The sequence below is a fragment of the Bos indicus x Bos taurus genome, chromosome 15 (genome assembly GCF_003369695.1).
Source record: "Bos indicus x Bos taurus breed Angus x Brahman F1 hybrid chromosome 15, Bos_hybrid_MaternalHap_v2.0, whole genome shotgun sequence".
NCBI lineage: Eukaryota > Metazoa > Chordata > Mammalia > Artiodactyla > Bovidae > Bos > Bos indicus x Bos taurus.
Genome location: NC_040090.1, coordinates 21,891,259 through 21,917,360, shown reverse-complemented (window position 1 = coordinate 21,917,360; position 26,102 = coordinate 21,891,259). Strand labels below are relative to the sequence as shown.

At 38.2% G+C, this 26,102-nt stretch overlaps 1 protein-coding gene across 4 annotated transcripts in view; it reads right to left on the bottom strand.

The window, feature by feature from the left end:
* Positions 1–26,102, bottom strand: part of DCDC1 (doublecortin domain containing 1) — a 471,483-nt gene that overhangs the window by 409,183 nt on the left and 36,198 nt on the right. For all 4 annotated transcript variants that reach the window (XM_027562739.1, XM_027562740.1, XM_027562742.1 and 1 more), the window contains 3 exons: positions 23,291–23,560; positions 21,936–22,089; positions 21,307–21,469 (listed from right to left, as the gene is read on the bottom strand). In XM_027562739.1, coding sequence (XP_027418540.1) covers positions 21,307–21,469; positions 21,936–22,089; positions 23,291–23,560 — 587 coding nt within the window. The remainder of the gene's footprint in view (positions 1–21,306; positions 21,470–21,935; positions 22,090–23,290; positions 23,561–26,102) is intronic.

Sequence of the window (26,102 nt, the reverse complement as noted above, 5' to 3'; positions counted from 1 at the left end):
GGTATTTCCATCTCTTTAAGAATTTTCCAGTTTGTTGTGATCCACATAGTCAAAGGCTTTAGTATAGTCAGTGAAGCAAAAGTAGATGTTTTTCTGAAATTCTCTAGCATTTTCTGTGATCCAAGGAATGATGGTAATTTGATCTCTGGTTCCTCTGCCTTTTCTAAGTCCAGTTTTGACCTCTGGAGGTTCTCAATTCATGTATTGTTGAAGCCTAGCTTGAAGGATTTTGAGCATTACCTTGCAAGCATGTGAACTGAGAGCAACTGTACAGTAGTTTGAACTCACATTGCCCTTCTTTGGGATTGGGATGAAAACTGACCTTTTCAGTCCTGTGGCTACTGCTAAGTTTTCCAAATTTGCTGATGTATTGAGTGCAGCACTTCAATAGCATCATCTTTTAGGATTTGAAATAGCTCAGCTGGAATTCCATCACCTCCACTAGCTTTGTTCATAGTAATGTTTCCTAAGGCCCACTTGGCTTCACACTTCAAGATGCTGGCTCTAGGTGAGTGACAATCCATCATTGTTATTTAAGTCATTAAGATATATTTTTATACAGTCCTTCTTTGTATTCTTGCCACCTCTTCTTAATCTCTTTTGCTTCTGTTAGGTCCTTACCATTTCTGTCCTTTATCATGCCCATCCTCACATGAAATATTCCCTTGATATCTCCAATTTTCTTGAAGCGATATCTAGTCTTTCCCATTCTATTGTTTTCCTCTATTTCTTTGCATCATTCACTTAAGAAGGTCTTCTTATCTCTTCTTGTTATTCTCTTGCATTCATTTGGGTATATCTTTCCCTTTCTCCTTTGCCTTTTGCTTCCCTTCTTTTTTCAGCTATTTGTAAAGCCTTCTCAGATAACCACTTTGCCTTCTTGCATTTCATTTTTTGGGGGATGATTTTGGTCACCACCTCCTTTACCATGTTATGAACCTCTGTCCATAGTTCTTCAGGCACTCTGTTTACCAAATCTAATCCCTTGAATCTCAGCCATAAAAAATGAAATTGTGCCATTAGCAGAAATGTGGATGGACCTAGAGACTGTCACCCAAAGTTAAGTAAGTCAAAAAGAGAAAAACAAATGTAGTATATTAACACATATATGTGAAATATAGAAAAATGGTACAGATGAACTTATTTGCAAAGCATAAATAGACACATAGATGTAGAGAACCTATGGATATAAAAGGGGGAAGGAGAAGTGGAATGGAGTAGGAAATTGGGATTGACATTTATACAATACTATGTATAAAATAGGTAACTGATGAGAACCGACTGTACAGCACAGGGAACCCTACTCAGTGCTCTGTGGTGATCTAAATGGGAAGGAGCATCAAAAAAGAGGGGATATGTGTACACGGATAGCTGATTCACTTTGCTGTAAGGCAGAAACTAACCCAGCATTGTAAAGCAACTATACTCCAATAAAATCTTTTTAGTTAAAGAAAAAGAAATGATAGTCAAAAATAAATAAATAAATGAAAAAAGGATATATACTGTATAATTCCATTTATAAGAACTATCCAGAATAGGTAACTCCACAGAAACAGAATTGAAACAGATGTGTGCCAGGGGCTAGAAGAGGAGATAGTAGGGAGAAACAAATGGATAAGGGGAATATTTTGAATGACGGGAATGCTTTGGAATAGATAGTGTGGTTGCACAACACTGAAAATGTACTAAATGCCACTGATTGTTCACTTTAAATGATTAATTTTATGTTATGTGAATTTCATCAAACAAAGAAAGAAAGGAGAAGGAAAATGAGAAAGAGGGGAGGCAGAGGAGGAGGAAGGAGACTACTAATGGTGAGTATCTCTCTGAAAATAAAAAGCATCTCTCACTGGGAAAAAAATAAAATAAATTCCTGTACTTTGATAGGAGTGTACCCACAATGTGGAGACCCTCCAGATGTTTAAAGGGTATAAACCTTTAAACCAGGTTTGAATCTCAGCTCTGTTACTTAGGAGCCCAAGATGAGTTACACCTCCTTGCGTCTCTGATTTCTCATCTACAAAGTATGCAGTGGGCTCCACTCCACCACCTGATGAGGATTAATTATCTTACAAGGAAAAGTACCGAACACACTGAAATCACTCCATAAATGTTGGCTTCTCCTCCTGCATCCCTGAAATCCCATGCTTATTATGTAGCTCAATGGCATCCCACTCCAGTACTCTTGCCTGGAAAATTCCATGGACAGAGGAGCCTGGTGGGCTGCAGTCCATGGGGTCACGAAGAGTCAGACATGACTGAGCGACTTCACTTTCACTTTTCACTTTCATGCATTGGAGAAGGAAATGGCAACCCACTCCAGTGTTCTTGCCTGGAAAATCCCAGGGATGGGGGAGCCCGGTGGGCTGCCGTCTCTGGGGTCGCACAGAATCGGACACAACTGAAGCGACTTAGCAGCAGCGGACTATATTGAGCCATCAGAGTCCAACCAGGAAAACAGAATCCACTCAGAGTACTTGAGAAGAGGGACAGACTGCGGGGAATTGGTTATGTAAGTGATGGAAAAGACCACAAAGCAACAAAAGGACAGTGATGCAACCAAGAGATTAGTAATAGCAAGAAAACATTCCCACCAAGGCCAGATGGAGGAGGTATGACAAGTACTGGATTTAGAGTCTTACCAACAAACCATTTTTCTCTTTGATTCTTTCGCCCAGGACAGGATTTGGATGAGGCAAGTGAAGGGCCAAAGATGCAAAATTTGGGGAAACATGCTCAGGGTGGAGCAAGCACACAACCATCGAAGTGAGGGCCCCCTTAAATCTTGTCCTGTATGTGCTGCATTAGTCTCTCCCAGACCCCAGCCCTGGTTTTGACTGTCTGCCCTATGTGCAGAACTCCTGAAATTCCATTCAAAATAATGCTATTAGCCAGAAACTGTTTTATATGACTTACGGGTTTTAACTCATCTAGTCCTCTCAATGCCAACACCTTTGACTGTGTGGATCACAATAAACTGTGGAAAATTCTGAAAGAGATGGGAATACCATACCACCTGACCTGCCTCTTGAGAAATCTGTATGCAGGTCAAGAAGCAACAGTTAGAACTGGAGATGGAACAACAGACTGGTTCCAAATCAGGAAAGGAGTACGTCAAGACTGTATATTGTCCCCTACTTATTTAATTTATATGGAGAGTACATCATGAGAAATGCTGGGCTGGAGGAAGCACAAGCTGGAATCAAGACTGCTGGGTGAAATATCAATAACCTCAGATATGCAGATGACACCACCCTTATGGCAGAAAGTGAAGAAGAACTAAAGAGCCTCTTGATGAAACTGAAAGAGGAGAGTGAAAAAGTTGGCTTAAAGCTCAACATGCAGAAAACTAAGATCATGGCATCCAGTCCCATCACTTCATGGCAAATAGATGGGGAAACAGTGGAAACAGTGGCTGACTTTATTTTTCTGGGCTCCAAAATCACTGCAGATGGTAACTGAAGCCATGAAATTAAAAGATGCTTACTCCTTGGAAGGAAAGTTATGACCAACCTAGACAGCATATTAAAAACCAGAGACATTATTTTGCCAACATGGTCCATCTAGTCCAGGCTATGGTTTTTCCAGTGGTCATGAGATTTGGACTATAAAGAAAGCTGAGTGCCAAAGAATTGATGCTTTTGAACTGTGGTGTTGGAGAAGACTCTTGAGAGTCCCTTGGACTGCAAGGAGATCCAACCAGTCCATCCTAAAGGAGATCAGTCCTGGGTGTTCATTGGAGGGACTGATGTTGAAGCTGAAACCCCCATACTTTGGCCACCTGATGCAAAGAGCTGACTCATTGGAAAAGACCCTGATGCTGGGAAAGACTGAGGGCAGGAGGAGAAGTGGATGACAGAGGATGAGATGGTTGGATGGCATCACCGACTGAATGGACATGGGTTTGGGTGGACTCTGGGAGTTGGTGATGGACAGAGAGGCCTGGTGTGCTGCGGTTCATGGGGTCGCAAAGAATCAGACACGACTGAGTGACTGAACTGAACTGAGTCCTCTTAATGACTTTATGGAAGGACTGTAATACAATTATATCATTATCCTCATTTACAAGTGAATTGAGGTATTGAGAAATTAAATAACTTGCCTAATATCTTGCAGCTTATAGGTGGTTGTGCTAGAATATGAATTCAGTTATAGAAACTATACCCCAAATCATTACACAGTTCTGTCTTTATCTTGCATTTTCCACAATATCCTCAAGATCAAAATGTCTGAAAAAAAGTTTTACATCCTTTTGTACAAGTTGATGCACCCTCACATCTCTTATTTCTGTCACTGTTTCCACCGTTTCCACAGCTTTTCACTATCGCAGGGAGATATTGAACCCTTGTCTCTTATTTATTTCTCTGAAGCAAATGCTTATTCATTCAATGACATGTATTGGGTGTTCACTTCTCAAGGCATCAAGTGGCAGCTGTGAGAAGGACAGAAGAGTTTGTACAGATCACAGACTCTTGGCAAGAGACAACAGTGGATGGCCTTTCTGAAGAGGGAACATCTGAGTCGAGAGGCCAGAATGATGAGAAGTTAGTGATGAAAGTCTCAGGGAAGGAGCATTTCAGACAGAGAGAAAATCAAGCACTAACTCTCTGAGGTGAGAATGAGCTGGGTGTGTTTGAGAAAGAACAGTAAAGAAATTTGGACAAGGAGAGAATGTGTATGGATAAAGCTAAAAGGTAGAAAGGGGCAGATGGTGGTCGGCCAGGATAAGGGGTTTGGCTTTTATTCTGGATGTGATGGGAAGCCACTGAAGGTCCTCAGCAGAGCCCCTTATGAAGAGCAGACTGGGACAGAGTGTAGGAAACACTGGTGGTTCCCCCGGATTCCTTTTAATCAGCCTAGTGCCCCCAAACTCCACTTGTGAGTCCTGGCCATCAACACCTCATAGCTGACCCTTCTCCCGGGAACTGTCATTGGCTGAAAGGAACCAGCCACCTGGCTAGGCAATGCCTGTGAGGTGATGAGCTCTTCCCTCCTACTCAGAGGACAGTGCACAGCCAGGAACTGGGGAGACACAACAGATAGTCCCCTTGCTTCTGGGAGGGGCAGCTCAGTGGTGTGCTTCCCACTCCCTACTGGGGCTGGACTTAGCAGCACACAGGGCTTGGCTGAGCTTCTGCCTCTTCTGTCTGCTACCTCCCTCACTCCTCCACAGGTCTCACCCAACAGTCCCTTACTGAGTCCCCTGTACAAAACTCCCCATCTCAGGCTCTGCTTCTAGGGCACCTGACCTCAGACTGAGTCAAAGACAGGAAACCTAACTTTCACCTGTCATTTCTTCTCAATAACTCTTAAACGCTTCCTTTCCAGTCCCACTTGCCCACTTCTCTCTCAGCCTCCTATCATCTGCAAGAGCTTCCTAACTGTATTTGATCCTCCTCCATTACATCTGACATTCTATACTCCAATTACAGCCAAATTTCCCTAATCATTAATTTTATCATTGCCCCCAAAAAACTTCTTGGAGTTAGCTTTTGAAGTTTTCTACCTGTCACCCAGTCTGTATGTCTGACTGTCAGTAGGTCAAGCAGTCAACACTTATTGTGTCCATCTTATGTGCCAGACCCTGTGCAAGGAATATGACATAGTCTCTTCTCTTGAAAGGAGACTAACAGAAGAGTTTACCAACAATGTGACACTATCCAAATTTACCACTTTTACCTATGCTGATCTGTTAATTATTCCTTGAGCACATCAAGTTCATCTTTAAGCCCATTGCCCTTCACTTATTGAGACTCAAGTCCTTCTCAACATCCAGTTTAAGATCCTCCTTTAGTGCTCCAGCTTGCAATGACCTGTAGTCTCCTGAATCCTTTGAGCGTTTGCAGCCTGTCCCTTATATTCATCCGTTCAACAATGTTTGAGAACCTTCCACATGCCAGTACTACCTGTTAGGTAAAGAGCGTAAACCACGTGGAATTATTATGTAAATATCTTAAAAGTATATATCCTACTTCTGCTTCCATGCTTAAACCTTTGGAAAGGTAGGTATCAAGCCTGTATTTCTTATTAGTTGCTCCAGGGTATACACAAGTTCACTGCGCACGGTATAGTTTGTTGTTTAGTCACTAAGTTGTGTCTGACTCTTTCGAGACCCCATGGACTGTAGACTGCCAGACTCCTCTGTCCATGGGATTTCCCAAGCAACAATACTAGAGTCGGTTGCCATTTCCTCTTTCAGGGGATCTTCCCAACCCAGGGATCAAATTGGCATCTCCTGCATTGCAGGCAGATTCTTTACTGCTGAGCCACCAGGGAAGCCCTTTTCATAACATACTAATTATGCAAAATAAACTTCATGGCCTTTTTGTGTGTACCTACCATCTTTATTCCCCACCTCTCCCCGTTACGGATTTAAATATGATTTTTATACCACCTTGATGTTCACTAATGACCACAATGGGATACAATTTTTTTATGAAAAGAAGAAAACCTGTTAAGGAGAACAGCTTGGCAAATGAAGGTCTAGAAGGAGTGGAATAGACTGGGATGAATTCAGAGTATATTTCAGGTAAATGCTTATGTTTTCCTCAAGGTTTCCCTTGGCTCATCTCTTCTAGGAAGCCTTTTCCAGCTTGGACACCTGCTCTCTGTGAAGGCATCTACCACTGAACTAACCCCACCACACTATCACTTCGCGCCTCCCTGGCTAAACACGCATTGCTTGCCTGAGGCGTGGAGTAGGCGCTCGATAAGTGCTGAATGAATGGATGGATAATCTTTATTATTCCTTTTATTTTATAATAAATTCCTTTTATTCCAATAAAAGGAATATATTCATGACTCTATTACCTAAAAACACTTAAGGATACTTTACTTAAAAAAATAGGCAGCCTAAAAAATTTAAAAGATAACATTTCTGAAGTTCCAAATAGGTTTTCTGAAAGAACTCTAGGTAGATCTAGGAAGACCACATAATAAAGAAAATATTCAGATAAATTTGAAATTATCCTTTACAATATAAATTATATACAGTTGTTTTTAAAGGTACTCCAACTTTTCAGATTCTTGTTGATAAACATAGAAATACTATTGGAAATACATAAAACATTTTATACAAATAAAGAATTTTTAAACCAACCTGTAAAACAGCCTAATAAAATAATACTAATCATGACTAAAACACATTAATAATATATTAGATAAGCAGCAAAGCATTAAAAGCAAGAGGTCTGAAGCCAAACTCGGGGATCCAAACCTTAACTTTGCCCCCTAGTAACTCTGTAACTTGGAGAAGGCAATGGCACCCCACTCCAGTACTCTTGCCTGGAAAATCCCATGGACAGAGAAGCCTGGTAGGCTGCAGTCTATGGGGTCGCTAGGAGTCGGACATGACTGAGCAACTTCACTTTCACTTTTCACTTTCATGCATTGGAGAAGGAAATGGCAACCCACTCCAGTGTTCTTGCCTGGAGAATCCCAGGGACAGGGGAGCCTGGGGGGCTGCCATCTCTGGGGTCGCACAGAGTCGGACATGACTGAAGCGACTTAGCAGCAGTGGCAGCAGCAACTCTGTAAATGCAAAATAAGTCAATTTTATTTGTCTTAGTTTTCTTATCTGAAAAAATGACAATAATAATATTTCTCCTTACCCATTTTATGAATGAAAGACATTTATACAGATAGAACACTTTTGTATAAATATGAAATACAGCAAACATTGCTGATATTATTATCCTCATGATTTTCACCAAGAACTTAGCCTATGGAAAGCAATGTGTTAAGTGCTTTATAAACACTAACTGGTTTTATCCTCTAAACTTTAGGAAGAGATAATATTATCATCTTCATTTCATAGATGAGGTAAACAAGATCTGAAGAAATTAAGCAACTGTATCCCGCATCTCCTGCATTGAAGGCAGATTCGGCTCAGATGGTAAAGAATCAGCCTGCAACGCAGGAGACCCTGATTCAATCGCTGGGTGGGGGAGATTCCCTGGAGAAGGGAGTGGCTACCTGCTCCAGTATTCTTGCCTGGAGATTTCCATGGACAGAGGAGCTTGGCAGGCTATAGTTCATGGAGTCGCAGTCAGACACAACTGAGTGAGTAACACTGGCCTCTACTCACTAGATGCCATTGGGACCTTCTCCAATTGGGACAACCAAAAAACGTTTTCAGACTTTGCTAAATGTTTGCCAGGACACAAAATTTTCTCTAGCTGAGAACCACTGCAGTAAAGGAGTCTGAGAGAATACTCCTCTGCAGAGGTGCAGGGAGCTGTGAATAAATGACTGGCACACACCATGCTCTTATTCCAACTTTTGATCATGACTTTCCCTCTCCATCTTCTTTCCTCCTCAACTCAGTGCCACCACCTTTAATCTACTTTCTTCAGGCTTCACAGCCTTACCTTATTGAGAATGAGTACCCCTCATTTTATTGAACTGTTTCTACACGTGTGTCCCTTAAGACTCTGAACATTTCAATTGTAGGAACTGTTTTCTCATCTATGCACCTCTGGTATGTGCACTTCCCAGGTGGTACACTGGTAAAGAGTCAGCCTGCCAACGCAGAAGACGCAGGTTTGATTCCTGGATCAGGAAGACCTATCTCCTGGAAAAGGAAATGGCAACCCACTCCAGTATTCTTGCCAGGAAAATCTGTGGACAGAGGACCCTGTCGGGTTACGGTCCATGGGGTCACAAAAGAGTTGGACATGACTAAGCAACTAAACAACAACCTCTCGTATCCAGTATGTTGTAAACAGTACACTTGCTGGAGGTTTAACAAAATAATAAAAGTGGATCATACATTTTCAATGTAAGCATTTGTTCCCTGCTGCAGAGACAGCACCTGAAATAGTGTTTACTCCTATAGTAAATGCTCTCTAAATATTTGCAGACTATTTGTCAAACATGTCAGATCAGAGTATAACTATTATTTCATTAGGTGGATATTAGGTAATATTTTCAGGTTTATATTACCTTGACTTATATTTTCTCTGAATATTGGAAAAAGATTACATTTTTATACTCATAATTAATTAGTTTTTTCATTACCATATCCCTCCTTGAACTTACTCAGAAACCAGAATATGTATCATGGAGAACAGCTCAGAGAAAGAAGCAGCAGAACAGTCAGAAGCTTAGTGAATTACTTAGCTTGGTTCAGAACTGTAAAACCCATGAAACTTTAAAAGTTATTGATTCTACCTACCCATTTCATTTACTCAATCACTCATTCAACATACATTCATTGAGTCTCCAACACATGTTCCGTGCTAGAGAGGCTGCACGGGGGGTACCTCACAGTTCTTTGGGAAAACAACACACACTACAGCACGTGCCTAGTCAGAGGTGCCCCAGGGTGTCAAGGGAGTCTGGAGCAGCAGCACCTGCCACAGCCTGTGGTCAGCAAGAAAGGCTTTCCAGGGGAAGGATGTGAGGTCAGACTTGAAGAACACTTGGAGTGGGCAAGAGAGGGAGAGCGTACTCCAAGAAGAGAAAACACTGCAGGTGAAAATCCAGAGTCAGGCAACAATATGATGGACCGTTGGGAGGACATGGAAAACTGAGAGGCCAGAGCTGGAGCAAGGAAGGCAGGCCTAAGCTAATGCAGATCAGAGCTGCTGCACAAGGCAGGGAAACCACACTCCCCGGAGCAAGCCATTCTAATCTTCTGGATAGAAGGAACTACTGGAAAAATCTCCTTTACATGAAGGCAACACCCATTTCCCTACAAAACAAAGCTGTTGGGGTAAGGTCTGAATCATCACTTCTCAAAGTGTGGGGCATGGGCCTCCTGTCTGAGAGCCAACTGGAGGATTAGGGAACCCTCGCATTTAGCAACACAAGGGGTATCTTCTTAACATCACCACTCCAGGGACCTATGCCTTCATATGAAGAAAGGTGGTGAGGGCTGACAGCCATTTCAGTTCAGTTCAGTTCAGTTTAGTCATTCAGTTGTGTCCGACTCTTTGTGACCCCATGGACTGCGGCACACCTGGCCTCCCTGTCCATCACCAACTCCCAGAGCCTACCCAAATGCATGTCCATTGAGTTGGTGATGTCATCCAACCATCTCATCCTCTGTACTCCCCTTCTCCTACTGCCTTCAATCTTTCCCAGCATCAGGGTGTTTTCCAGTGAGTCAGTTCTTCGAATCAGGTGACCAAAGTATTGGAGTTTCAGCTTCAGCATCAGTCCTTCCAATGAATATTCAGGACTGATTTCATTTAGGGTGGACTGGTTGGATCTCCTTGCAGTCCAAGGGACTCTCAAGAGTCTTCTCCAACACCACAGTTCAAAAGCATCAATTCTTCGGTGCTCGGCTTTCTCTATAGTCCAACTCTCACATCCGTACCTGACTACTGGAAAAACCATAGCCTTGACTAGACGGACCTTTGTTGGCAAAGTAATGTCTTTGCTTTTTAATATGCTGTCTAGGTTGGTCATAACTTTTCTTCCAAGGAGTAAGCATCTTTTAATTTCATGGCTGCAATCACCATCTGCAGTGATTTTGGAGCCCCCCCAAAATAAAGTGTCACTGTTTCCACTGTTTCCCCATCTATTTGCCATGAACTGATGGGACCAGATGCCATGATCTTAGTTTTCTGAATGTTGAGTTTTAAGCCAACTTTTTCACTCTCCTCTTTCACTTTCATCAAGAGGCCCTTTAGTTCTTCTTCACTTTCTGCCATAAGGGTGGTGTCATATGCATATCTGAGGTTATTGATATTTCTTGCAGGAATCTTGATTCTAGCTTTTGCTTCATCCAGTACAGCATTTCTCATGATGTACTCTGCATATAAGTTAAATAAGTAGGGTGGCAATATAAAGCCTTGACATACTCCTTTCCTGATTTGGAAACTGTCTGTTGTTCCATGTCCAGTTCTAACTGTCGCTTCTTGACCTGCATACAGATTTCTCAGGAGGCAGGTCAGGTGGTCTGGTATTCCTATCTCTTTCAGAATTTTCCACAGTTTATTGTGATCCACACAGTTTTTCTGGAACTCTCTTGCTTTTTTGATGATCCAGCAGATGTTGGCTATTTGATCTCTGGTTCCTCTGCCTTTTCTAAATCCAGCTTGAACGTCTGGAAGCTCATCATTTATGTACTGTTGAATTCTGACTTGGCGAATTTTGAGCATTACTTTGCTAGCGTGTGGGATGAGTGCAATTGTGTGGTAGTTTGAACATTCTTTGGCATTGCCTTTCTTTGGGATTGGAATGAAAACTGACCTTTTCCAGTCCTGCAGCCACTGCTGAGTTTTCCAAATTTGCTGGCGTATTGAGTGCAGCACTTTCACAGCATCATCTTTTAGCATTTGATATAGCTTAACTGAGATTCCATCACCTCCACTAGCTTTGTTTGTAGAGATGCTTCCTAAGGCCCACTTGACTTCACATTCCAGGATGTCTGGTTTTAGGTGAGTGATCACACCATCATGGTTATCTTGATCATGATCTTTTTTGTATAGTTCTTCTGTGTATTCTTGCCACCTCTTCTTAATATCTTCTGCTTCTGTTAGGTCCATACTATTTCTGTCCTTTATTGTGCCCATCTTTGCATGAAATTTCCCTTGGTATCTCTAATTTTCTTGAAGAGATCTCTAGTCTTTCCCATTCCATTGTTTTCCTCTGTTTCTTTGCATTGATCACTGAGGAAGGCTTTCTTATCTCCCCTTGCTATTCTTTGGAACTCTGCATTCAAATGGGTATATCTTTCCTTTTCTCCTTTGCCTTTCGCTTCTCTTCTTTTCTCAGCTATTTGTAAGGCCTGCTCACACAACTATTTTGCCTTTTGGTCTTGATCACTGCTTCCTGTACAATGTCATGAACCTCCATCCACAGTACTTCAGGCACTCTATCAGATCTAATACCTTGTGTCTATTTGTCACTTCCACTGTATAAAGGGATTTGATTTAGGTCATACCTGAATGGTCTGGTAGTTTTCCCTATTTTCTTCAATTTAAGATAGCCAGGGTAAACATTATTACTTCCAAAGGCAAGAAGGAAAACAGAATCTGATCCCATGCCAGTATGGAGTACCCAAGGATGCTCAATACAGACCTGAATAGGTTTTGGCCCTGGTGAGGAAGAGGATTAACTGAGGCTAGCAGTGGGTGGAATGAGGAAGAATCAAGTGGTGAGGGGGCTCTCAGGCATGGGGGGCAGGAAGCTAGCCTGAGTATTCAAACAAGAAAGGTGCTGCCATCTAAACCCACCTTGAACGTCTCAGGAAACATACTAGCTATGCAGAGCCAACAACTGCTTCCTACGCTTCTGTCTTTTGTCTCATCTCACAACCTCGACATCCCTCCCAGGGCTGAGGCTATCTGGTACCTGTTAGAACTGGAAATCAGCCTCCCCACCCCCACCCAGCTCTGGGTCCTTCAACTCTGCTCAACAGGAAGCAGTGGCCCTAAACCTTCCCAAAGGTCACATCATCTCCTCTTTCTTGCTTTCTTACTTTCAATAATAGTTAATAACCACCTATTGTATGCAAGGTTACTATGAGAAATATAAAGGGAAATGTTAAATGAAGAAGAGAGCCTCTCCTCTGCCTTCTCCAACCATCAAAAGAGAAAAAAAAAGACTGAGGGGAGGGAATGGGTAAGAAAGGGCATTCCTTACAGGGTGTGGGAAGACTGAAAATCTCAGATCTATAAGTTCCTGGAAGAATCATTTATCCCAGCATTCCACTTCGGACCATTGTCTGGTCTCAGAAAACCATTAGCATCACCATTAGCCTTTCTGCCATGGAATTATTTTTGGGCTGGCTTACTCTAGCTCCTTGCCAAACAGGAACATTCACAAATCTACACAAGAATTTGGGATAGGGGATTTTTAATATACTCCTTCTAAATGTCCACTCACTGATGGCCCAAAAGGATGCTCTACTGCTACTGCTGCTGCTAAGTCACTTCAGTCGTGTCCAACTCGATGCAACCCCAGAGACGGCAGCCCACCAGGCTCCCCCGTCCCTGGGATTCTTCAGGCAAGAACACTGGAGTGGGTTGCCATTTCCTTCTCCAATGCATGAAAGTGAAAGTGAAAGTGAAGACGCTCAGTCGTGTCCAACTCCTAGAGACCCCATGGACTGCAGCCTACCAGGCTCCTCCATCCATGGGATTTGTCAGGCAAGAGTACTGGAGTGGGGTGCCATTGCCTTCTCCTCTTTACCTCCCCTCCCACCATGGAATATGCATGGTTCACCATAGTACCTATTTGGTTTCATTCAACCACTGAGCAACGTTTGTTGAGCATCTATTAAGTGCCAGGCCCTGTGCCTGCCTCAAAAAGATGGTGAACAAGGCAGCCATGTTTTATGTCCTAAGGAAGCCTGGTTTAGAGAGGACAACTGTCATTACAAGTCTGATGACTACAAAAGAGCACACTGAGGATAATGACTAGTGACAGCCTCCCCAGAAAATAGGACCAAATACAATGCCTGTCCATCCAGGAGTCTCAAAAGCAGGAGACTCGGAAGTCCCCTTTGAAGGGTTCTTCAATCTTCCCCTTATTGACAGTACTCTCAGCAAATTCCCTGTCCCCACACATGCAATTGTCAAAGAAGGGGTCCTATTCTCACTATCATCTCCTCTCCTCCTAATTTTGGTAGCTACACCTAATTTTGGTAGCTACACCTAAATTTGGTAGCTACACCTTTGGGTTCCAAAGCCTCATGACCCTCTGGGTAAGGACTGGAGTGGGGCCTGCACTCCACTGAAGTTCTAGTGGAGGTTGGGCAAAACCTTGGGAAAAACTTCCCCAAAGGGCTATATATCCCAGCCAAGTCCCTTGACTGTTTATGTTCATATACTTACTCTCTGGCAGCACTCAGAACATTATGCCCCAATAATTTATTTTGAAGAACTCACATTCTATTTTATTTTCACGTTTTGTTTATAACCAAATCATGATAAAGATAAAGCATGTTCTAGCATTAGAAGGTCTATTTACAACATCACCACATTTTCTCAGCCTACTTCAAAAAAGCCAATGCCTGTCATGAAATTAAATAAATCTGGGTGTTCCCCAAGTTGTAATTTTCCATTTTGCATGTGCCAGGCAAAGAGAATACTGCCTTCTTCTGTCACCAGAATAAAAGCAGCAAACTTGCAATGTCAAATCCAAAAGCTTATTAAAAATCTTTTAGAAAAAATTAATTCTCTTGTAGCTGGGCAATAAACTTGAAAATACATTAATGCTCTGGCTGTCTTGAAAGTATAGATAATGACCTTAAATATGAAGAAGCACATCATTTCATGGGTGCAAGATGATGAGTTTATAAAATATAAATGCTCTGACAGTAAAAAAACACACTGCTATATTCAATTATATCATCTGCTCAAAATACAATTGCTTCTATGTTTGGTAAATAGATTAAATCCAGGTCACATTCCTGTGTTCAACTGGGTTTCTAGTCACTCCCTTTTCTCTAAATACTTGAGTTCTTTGTTTCTGCATGTTCTTAAGTGTCATCATTTATTGCTATAGGCGTGATGGCTATACTTAACTAATAATGACAGTGGTTGTCATTAGATTTTAACTCAGTAACACGAGTCTGACATATCATTTGAAGTATGTCTTCAATTTAAATTTGATTAAAATTACAAACATCCCATCTATTGTGCCAATCAAAATGTTGTCACCCTTTCCCTGAACTTTTCTATGACCTTTCTTGAAATAAGTTGTGGCAGCTTAAAGTTAAGGCTAGCCTTGGGTCATAAACATATTTTAAAACACGACTTTCAGAATAGAGCAGAGCAAGGCCACTTGGGGCTCCTTTCATAAAAGGACTTGATTTTGACTTACACCTCAGAAAAATTCTCAAGGCAAATAGTAGAATATAGTGAGAGTTCAAAGACTCTAACTCAGATTTCTATATCATGCTGTAACACAAGTGCTTGCTTGTGATTGTAACTTGGTTGTAAATATTTTAAGATCCTGGACCTAGCAAGCACCTGTAGTAGTAAAATCAGGTACTTGTGCTGGTCTATATGATAAGCTGGTGGAAATGAGTCAAACAAGAGATGGAGCAAAAGAGGGAAAACAGACAAAGAGCAGATGGAAAACAATGTTTTAGACACCTATTATGTACAGCAGACTTTTACACACATTTTGTATTTACTCTTCATAATTACCCTGTGAGATGTTTATTGACTCAGTTTATATACAATAGATGAGGAAACTGGGGGTTAGAGAGGTTAAGCCACTTGCCCAGGTTCACAGAGTAGTTTGCTTCCCTGGCAGTGATGGTAAAACAGAGCCAAATGATTGCGCTGTTGCTATTTCCCTACACCCAGGCAACTATTCTGGGGAGGTAAGAGTGGACACGAGGTTCTAATAACTAGCCTTGGGATCTTAACAGCACTTGGAGTCCTAGTAATACTTATGAAATGCTATTTTCAGTGTTCTATTTAGATGAGGGATTTATAGACATTTAATTTCCAAATTCCAAAATAAAATAAACTTTTCTTTCTAGAAAAATAAGACAATATCCAATACTCCTTTAAGATATTTTTACCTCAATATACAAGTAAGGACACTGAAGTGCAGATCAGTCTACCAAGGTCATATAAGAGGGACTAGAATCTTGCAAGATCATCTGATTTCAAGTCTAGTGCTCTTCCCACTAAATGATAATGCATTTCTTATGTCTCTCCTAACAGATGTCTCAAAGCTCCAAAAACAAATGCTTTGGAAGGCAAAATCCTGAAAGAGTACCTATAGGATATACAAATGAATTCTCAGGTAAAGTAGCAAGCAGGGTAGATAGACAACTGCCTAGAAGATGTGATTTCAAGGTTACTGGAAATGCTTGGCTCAGTTTTTAAACTCCCTCCTTTTGTTTCCATGACATTATTTGTTTTTATGATACCACCCTTCTTATTTTCTTTATAACACTTCACACCGTCACTGAATAACTTACTTAGTTCTGTATATGTGTATGTCTGTTGCTTCTTCTACCTTATTAGAACCTAAGCTCCATGAGACCTGTCTTGTTCACACCATATCCTGACATATTGTAGGGACTCAATAAATACTTCTTGAGGAAATGATTGAATGAATGAATGGTCTCTCTTTAACTACTCCTCTGCCTCCTTAAACAGAACCATAATTTTTTAAATTACTTCTCACACACTGTCTGAACTCCCATCAGGCAGGTATTCTCTCTGTCCACTTTTACCCGTGCAGCAAACAGCTCCAGGTGATAGACAGTATTTATAACTCTTCTGAGTTAATATCCTCATGAGAATGAAAGTGTATCAAATTTATTTGCAGACAAAAAAGGCTGTACTCAAAACCCTTAATGTCAGATGTGATTCCATAGTAGAAACTTTAGAATTAAAAAAATGTGAATACATTGTATATATCAAATTCAAACATTAATTATTCTTCATCAAAACAGTTGATTATTTATACCAAATAAGGTTGTGCTATCAAATGAGTTATGAAAAAATTGTTTGGTCATCTGCAATTCTGTATTTTAGAATGGCATATAAGAGACTGGATTTGTAGCATTAACACAGGGGTTGTACAGAGAAAGCATAATATACTTAAAGCACATGGTGAGTGTATGGCTTGCAGGAAGTATTCAAATTATCAGGACAGTTACAGGTTCTCAGGCATCTTCATTAAACAAGTATAACTTCTGTGTGAATATATGCAATATATACAATTCAACAACTCATGATATGTCAATAATTCAGGTGTTTCTCAATGATTTGAGATTTTGACAGTATGAGATGCTACCGTATGCTTGCTCTAAATTTTTCTATTGGCTAAGAATTTTTTTTGCGGGGTGGGGAGGTGCATCTCTTGCAATGATCTTCAGACCCCCATCTAATTACCTAGTAAGGGCACTGTACACATTTAATTATAGGTTTAAAATATTTGGAATAGGGAAAAAACATAACATACCTGCCTATAGTTTTGTCCTCCCTTGCAGAAACAGATAAAAGAATAATGTGCTATCTCAGAAGAAAGTTCTTTTTCTCTACGTACTATCATGTTCCTGCTTTTGGTATATGCAGCCAAGTGAGAGAGAAGATGGACTAACAATCTTGCTTAATGTACATACTATTCAAAGTGATAATAGAGAATTTGGGAACACCCACCCTAAGTCCTGCTGCAGCTGCCCAAGTTAAGTAGTGGTCACCCTGTGGGTGAGCATCACAGAGCCCAATATTAGCTTTAGCAGGACTAATGCAGCCACTGGTGTAGACTGTAGCACTGTCTTGAGATCCAGCAGCAAGAAAAGCAAGGTATGATGTGGGTAGTAAGTCATTTCTTGAAACTTGTGCTTTTAACACAACCATTTAAAAAGCAACAAACTCAGGAGACATATAATGGAACAGAATATAATGCATGAATCCAGGTTCATTAAACTAATGCATTTTTTGAGAAACAAAATATGACAGAACATTTCATTATTGATGCACATATGAGAAAAAGTGTTATGCTGCTATTTAGAATGTGTCTTGTATGTCATGGAATTGAAATATTTCCAAATCATCAATAATTAAAATGATGAGAATCCATCATTTCACTGACATTTATTTCTACATGAAAAGATGGCCTATTTTAAATGTGCTCACACATATTCTTGTCAATCACAAGCTGTCACAGCAAATTATCTCATTTTGTAGATCACATGGCAGTTAGCAGAAATCTCTAGGTTTAAATTTAGATCTTAGGTGTAGTATCAAGAATACTCTTCATGGATTTTTTTCTGTGACTATATCTTCACAATACAGCATATAAAAGATGTAAAATTCTATTCATAATACTCAGTTTCATTTCTGGTTAACAAAACTCAGGACTGAAATGAATCACTGTAAATGAAAACTCTGAAAGCCAAAGAATAAAATAGTATATATAGAAAAGAATGGAAATACTGAAGTAAAAAAAAATTTTAACAACCTAAAAACTCTATACAGTGAAACTTGGACCTAATGACTTAGGTCCAAACTGTTTTTCTCCTCGTCTTCTTTAAGACCTTTAAGCAACTGTGGGGCATGAATCATTTTATATGCTAGGTTTGCATTGCCTACAGCTCCTAGCAGTTCTAAAGGAGCTGAACTCTTTAAATTCCATGAATCTGATGCAAGAATTTTCATTGTGCTATCATGAAGCAGAACATTCAGGAAACTGTGAATAAAACCTAAAATGTATGTTCATGAAACTGAAAACTTTAAAAATGTCCTTTGAAACAATTCATTAACTGTATCTTCATACTTTTAGAGGAATCATTAATAAATTTCAGAATCTTCAAATAGCAGATTACAAGACCTAATAAGACAGTTGGTCTTCATCAATAATCTTCATAAAAATTCTTTCTGCTTTTCCCCCCACACAATCAATCTTTCTGTTTATGCATTCAACTTCAAATGTAAGAATTATTCTAATATTGCATTTCAACAGGGAATGTTTCATGTCAGTCTTGACCCTGGTTTGACCTCTGTATGAAAGCTTTGTGTTTGGAGGTATGTGATGAATAGCTCTCTGGCTTTCTATTAAATCCAGTGCCACTGGTTGTCAACAGTGATGCTCAAAAGGGGTGGTAAAGTATTTAAAAAATCAGAGATGTTCTGCAGGTCTCTTTCTACCTTAGTAAATCTGGAAATAGTTCTAAGGCAATTTTCACTATCTATACTACTTTCCCAAAGAATAAGAATACAATGAAGTATGGAAATACAATTGCCAAAATATACATAGGTTTATTTGGCTTTCCTGTGCCAGAAATAGAGTAAATTTTCATTTGAAGGACCAACGGATTTGGTTTAATTTTTTTTTCTTTAAAATTAGAGATGAAGGAATAACGACAACAAAGAAATCAGATTATAAGTCCCCTTTTTTATTATCTGATCTGGCCTAGGACTGGCACATAGTAGACTTTGAATTGATGTTTGCTGAATGAATGAAAAACAGTATATTAAAATAATGACCATTTACTGACTCTAATGCTTGTTTGTTCATTGTACATAAAACATTCATGCTCATCTGCAAAGATGCAACAGTAACACCAAATTCTGCCAGGTGTTTCCCCTTATTTACCTTTAGAAAGTAGAATTTTCCAACTTCTGAGAATGCCTCCTTACTCTAAATTTATCTACGACTTTCAAAGCTATTCATACATGTTTTATTTTTATGGTAAACTCATAACAAGTTGGCATATTATTGATAATCTATAACATTCATGCAAGAGAGCTCATTTTAACCTGATTTGAAAAAGTACACGTGAATATGTAGGTGAGAATATGTAGGTGATATATATATATATATACACATATATATATGAAATTTCCCCCACCCCTCTCAAGTTATATACACATATATGATAAATTACATATATATATAATAAATTATTTGTGTTTATGTTCTTGTTCTGAAAGAAACCAATATCAGGCTTTAGGCTTATAGGCTTATCTGTGAGCTTAACTTACATGGATGGCTTTTTTCCCATTATACTTAAGTCTTTTTAATGGACATGTGATATGCTAGTCTGTGTCCAAGCTCACCTACAATTTCTTTTCTCAAAAGACAAGGCACATCTGCCACCTGCTCTACTCCGTGTCCCAGCAACAACTGTCGAGCAGCATAAAGATTGATTATCAGTCAAAAACCATTGCACAACACCAGATTTTGGTAGGTTAAGCTTGCTGATCCAGCAAGAGATGGTGTGAAATTTTCAGGAGTGTGTGCCAACATTTTGGTGCTAAAAGAACAGCAGTGCATGTCACAGTGAAACACAGCCAAAGATGTGCAGACAAAGCAGAGAAGTTTTTTTGTTCTAGACTTGGCTTGAAAAGGATAAAAGAGAAAACAAAAAGGAGGAGGAAATCAGTTTGTACATTTAAAAATCATCCACCAGGCTTTGTCATGTGTATAACATGTCATTTTAGGCATTCATGTCCAGATCTTTTAAGAAGCTTAGCTATAAATAATTTTTATATATCTCTTCTAAAATACCAGAATCATAAGAAAGGCAAGTATTTCTTATTAATAAAAATAACCAAGAATCTTAAGGAAGTATTCATTACATATATATCCGAATATAAAAATCACAGAAACATTTACCCACAAAGATTCATGCTTCTATACAAAGATGATTCATGAATACAAAATAAAGGCAGCCATATTTTAAAGTAAAAACAAAATTTGAAAAATATCTGGGTCTACACTACTGCATAGCTTATTTTTACTGAGTATTGTAGCAACAAGTTTCTTTATAAGGACCAAATTACCTTGAACTTTTTATTGAATTCAAGAAATTATTTCTTGATGATCAAGTATTCTTAAAGAGATAGAAATTCTAGTATCATTTTATATAATAACATTAATAGAGGAAGAATTTTCATCACTTCCTCTGTAATGAACTCCAGAATTACTTTTCTTCTATTTATGCAATGACTGCCTAGACTTGCCTTTGGTTCACTGGCTTTATAGCAATTGCAGAAAAAAAATACTTCTAATAAGGTAGAAAAAGCAGAGGGGAATACAGCAGTTAGATACACTGAATTTGTATGGCAAAGTTCTTATGTCATTTAAATGTGATTAGCATACATAGCACTTGATAACAGGCCCTGGGTATGACATACTTGGATAGTGGCATTTTTATTTCTCTCTTAAAACATATTCTTTCTCACTAAAGAAAGAATTTTTTTTTTTAGAAAATCTCCACATTTCTAAAATGTTAGAAACAATGGACTTTCTTTTTCTACAAAGAGACCTTTGCTACAAAAGTATGTCTATACATATCACATTATAAATATATAATTTATATTATTATAAAACATGTATATGTTACATATATACATAAAGTATATAAAACACGCTATGGCATTATAAGAATTTTGTTAGGAAAATCATACATATATAAGAATTATGTTCATTACTGGTCACATTTTCAAAATTATGTTTATACCATCTGAAAAAAGATCAAGAGTATAAATGAATAAATGATACTTGAAACTTTGAGCTATTTTCTGAGAGAATAAGTCTAACGAATTATGTCTGTTGAGTGTCACAGAAACTAAACAGTAAATTCAATAATCTCTGATTTAATTTATTATATTTTCACCATTTAACCTCCTGCAGGCTCCCTAATGTCTATTCAGATCTATATTAAATTAAGCACCAATGCTAATGAAGGGCAATAAACGTGGCTGTCAGTGGATTTTTCTTTCATTAAGCACATTATCCTCTTACTGAGCTGTAAATGCGTAAACATTAGTTTTGTTAAACCATGCAAAAAAGACAGGATGAAAATCATTTTTTAATTGCGCCCCTTAAGCAATTTACTGTGTGTAGAAATACAAGTTTTTTTTTCATTTTTACCTTTAATTTTTTTGAATGGATCTAAAAAGGACTCTCCCGTTGAAACATAAACGTCTGCTTCACGGGGTATGTCTTCAGGTTCGAGGGCTTCAGTGCCGTCTGCCAAGAACACTCGTCGTGCAGCCGTGTTCAGATTCAGCTTTTCTGTGCACTCCTCCAGCAACTAATAGAAAACAAGAGGTAAGGGAAAGCCACTGAGGACAAGGAAAGTAACACATTTCCACTAAGCAAAAAGGTGCAGTGATCAAAACAGAAACTCACTGAGCCACTTGCCAAGTAACTCAGAAACTCCACCAATATGGTTATTTTGTAGCAGTTGAAAATATACAAATAGGTTAATCGCAACACTGAGAATAGTTGATTCTCAAATTCTAGTCCTTGAATGTTCCATCATTCTAATAAGGTTATAAGATATAGTCATTGTACTTGTTTAATTAGATATACTACTTATATATTGATAAAAAATGAATGGAATGCCTGTGAAATCTATGTATATACATATAAGCTACCTAGAGATTCAGATAGCTACAAAGAAAATTTTAAACAATAAATGCCATCTTTCTCACTTTCTATATATAAAAAGAATAAGGGAAGAGATAAAGCACTGAAAACTTTTAGATATTAGTTACCAAGGTAATGGTTGGTACAGTAACTTTGGCAAAGACAGTTCTAGATCCATTTTTATAAGCTGTTACTCTAATCAGTCTGGGTTGAAGTTTGTGTCTTTGAGACAATCTGTGCCAGTTCTGGTCCCACTTAAATTTTGAAGAGAACTCTGCAACTCTAAAGGAAAAAAACACACAACAATTGGTGCATGTTAATTAGTAAAAAATTTTTATGTAAATATTATCCTGGATATTTTCAACACATATAAGCACTAATGACTGTTCTTAAGTATTCCTCAAAAAAATTTTTTTAATAGAATAAGATTGTCTATATATACTTAAATATTTTTAAAAATTTAATACATGATAAATTTGCCAAAACTGTTCATGTAAAACATGTATCTCAGAATAAATCATTTTATTTATAAAACATCACAACATTCACTTTAAAAAATTATATATCCCATATTCTAATAGAAAGCAGAAAATAGCAATATGGTCTTAACATCATGAAATAGAAAACAGCTAAGAATTTCCCTTAACTTTTCATGTTTATTAAAGTTATTTGATTTCTTTTTAAAAGATTTGAAATTCAAATACATCATACCAAAGTTTTTATTCTGAAGTTACTTTCATTGCTTTCATTTCAAATTGCTTGGGGGCAGTAAGAGAAGGTTTCTAAGTTTGCTTTCAGTCAAAACTAGTTTCAATCCTTATTTTTTTCTCAGCAAAAGTACATGGTAAATGACTAACATGTTCTACTTTTACCTGAGTTCTCTAACTTTTCCTGTTAATTCTTAATGCCACATTTGCATAGTAAACATTTTAAAGTAAAAACGTGAGGCAAATTAAAAGCACAGTATATCCACCTATTTGAATATATGAAAATAATGTGAATATGAATATCTTAGTTTGATTTTTATTTTTATCAACATTTTCTTCTATCCATAAACTCGTAGGTTAACAGATTATAAGAATCTTGATGTGAAAATGTATACACAAAATGCTGTTATAACAAGTTCATTTCAATTTGATTTTATTTCAAATACTGTTTAAATATCAAAAGTATGCATTTCTATTTTTAAGCAAATATCTGGTAAGCCAAGATATTCATGGTCTTAGCCTGATTCAGCTTCAACTATTCCTTTCAGAGTTAATATTATCCAGGCTCACGTATATCTCATTTTTTTCCACAAATATAATTAGCAACATTCTACTCAGGTGCTTTCAAATAAAAAAGGAAACAAAAGCAGAAACAAAACCCCTAGAGATGTGTTACATTTTAATGTTTGAAATAGTCAACTGAATCATTATAAATTCTGCTCAAAGGAAAAGGTTTCAACAGTCAGGTAAAAAGAACAGAGAACCACTTTGATTACCTCAGTTGACCCACTGGAGCATTGACAGGTCTGTTTCTCTTGGATGCTGATATAAAACAAGAATTGTTTTTACTGTTTGATTTGTAGCTATCTGGGTCTGATATTTCATCATGGCTATGATCTGATGCTGTTTGATGTGTGGAGCAATCTTGAAGTCCTGACCCTTCTGATACTGCCGCTGAATGCAAAAGTCTGTTGGGGCCAAACTGAGGCTGCAAATACTCTTCAGTAGTTTTATTAACTGCTTTTGCCTGGGATGACATAAACTCCCTGAAAGAAACAATGCGAGAAAGAATACAGTGAACTGATGTGTAACCACTTGTTAACAACTAACACATAATAACTAGTTGTGTGCTATGTGCCAGACAAAACACTACACGCTTAGCCAGTATTTTGCTTAACCTTTACTATATCCCTGGGAACTGAGTGACATTTTTATCCCACTTTACAGATTAAAAAAGTTGTGTCTCAGAGAGGCTAATTAACTTGGCCATGCTCACATAATCTGTAGTTGTAGCTCACATAATCTAGGAAAGAACTTGAACTTGAGATGTCCTAAAATAAAATACACATTCATAAACATTAAACTTATTTAAACTAAAGAAGAAAAAGTATGTAATGCTTGAATCAGTGTTGAGTAACATTTTAAAACTCTTACATTCATTCATTAAACACTAGTACTCTGCTAAATATTAAGAAATTATAAAAATTAAAGAGATGTGGCTCCTACTCTCAAGAGAACTTGCAAACTATCCCCTAATAAAGAGAGAATATACGTTAAATAAACTGCTTAGAACTCTAGATGTATATTAACTTTAAATGCAGAAAGAATTCCTTGAAGGCAAACTTTTGTGGGTTGGTGGCTCGTACTCTCAAAAGAACTTGCAAACTATCCCCTAATAAAGAGAGAATATATGTTAGATAAACTGCTTAGAACTCTGGGTGTATATAAACTTTAAGTGCAGAAAGAATTCCTTGAAGGCAAACTTTTGTGGATTGGAGTAAAGTTGCAGTAAAGCACCATCTGGGAAGCCCCTCTTATTGCCTAACCTATCTCTATCCTCCTCCTCCTCATTCCTCATGACTTCTGCTAATATCCTCTACATGTCTCATTTCTATACCACACGACTTTCTGCAGACTCTGTATGATACATTCAATTCCCTCAAAAGTTTAATTTCATCACTACCCCTGTTGGGTAGAACTCTCAAGCTGGGCAACTTCATAAGCTACTGGAAAACCTGTGGATGAGAAAGGACTCATCGGTGGCCCTGGAACAAGGACAGCAAGATAATAAGGTACACAGGAGATTAGAGTAAGATGGGTATCAGGTGCCTCCCAAAAGAGGAAAACATAACTGGCAGGGACTTACATGGCCTGTTCTGAGTGAGAGGAGCAAGGACACTATCAAGTTGATTGATTGAAAAAGTACTCACTAAAATGTATCACACAATTTAAATTACTAGAGTAATGAGAGGCTAGAGTCCATGGGACCGCAAAGAGTTGGATACGACTTGAGTGGCTGAGCACATATTATCCTCCAGACAATGCAAGAACCTTAGAACGTATCACATCCATTTACTGCTGCTTCCTCAAGCTGGTCATCAATAATTTTTAATTCCATTTTTCATGGATAGGTGCATTTATCTTTCACAGCTCCTGGTTTATGTAGGGAACTTAACTTCAAAATTCTGCCTGCATGAGTTTGAGGCTTTGCAGCCTGTGCTATGATTCTTATGAATTATTACATAATTTTTTATTATAATTTCTATGAAGATCTACATCTTGTTATTTCTCTTAAGATACAAGTTTTGATAAGATCTATACTTGTTAGCTATCTTTTTTAAAATTTGATAAATTGTATCACAGTTTTCTTGGACTTTCTTTTTTCCCAACTAGAAAATTCCCACTAGGAATTCCATGTGGATTTTTAAACTAGTTGTTTTATGAAATGAAAAAATAACCTTTAACCAAAAAAAAAAGAAAAAATAACATTTATCAAAAAAAACACACAAAACCTCATTTTTGTCTTATTTACTGTAGAGGCTTCCTACCACATTCTAGAACATAGGCTCATTTTATAACCAGATCTTCTTTTTGAACTTTCTATGTCAGGATTATTATCTTGCCCTAAGTCTATGATATGTCTCTACTGTGAATCTTTCATTATATCTGTAGGTAATTCATATATACACATATTTCAAGAAGCTTTTTCTTCAATAAGACTTCTACGCCACCTCCCTGAATAAAAATGTACTTTCTTCCTATACATGTGCCCTGGTAGGTTTGATAGCTGGGACCACTAAATCTCATTTATCCTTTCCTACCATCTAAAATGCTAGACTTCAATTTCTGTCAAGTATTCCAATTCATCATTGTATTATTTACTCTTTCATCAGTGGTAAAAATAATCTTTACCTCTGATACAGAGCATTTTTTCCAGCCTGAATTCTAAAATCTACTATATTAGATTGACACAAGAATATCAATCATACTACTTAAGAATACACCTTCTTAAGAACTACTTCTGTATCTATCTTTATACCTATCTGTCTATATTAGTTTTCTACTCCTATGCAACAAATGGCTTAAAACAACACCTATTTATAATAGCACAGCTTCGTTCCATGTGTCAGAAGTCTGGGCAAAGCATAGCAGGAATCTGTGCTCAGGATCTCATAGGCTGAAATGAAGGTGTCAGCTGGGGCTGCAGTCTTATCTGATGCTGAGGATCTTCTTCCAAACTCATTCAGGTTTTGCCAGAATTCACTTCCTTACAGTTAAAACAACTCATAGTTACTATCATCTTCTTTG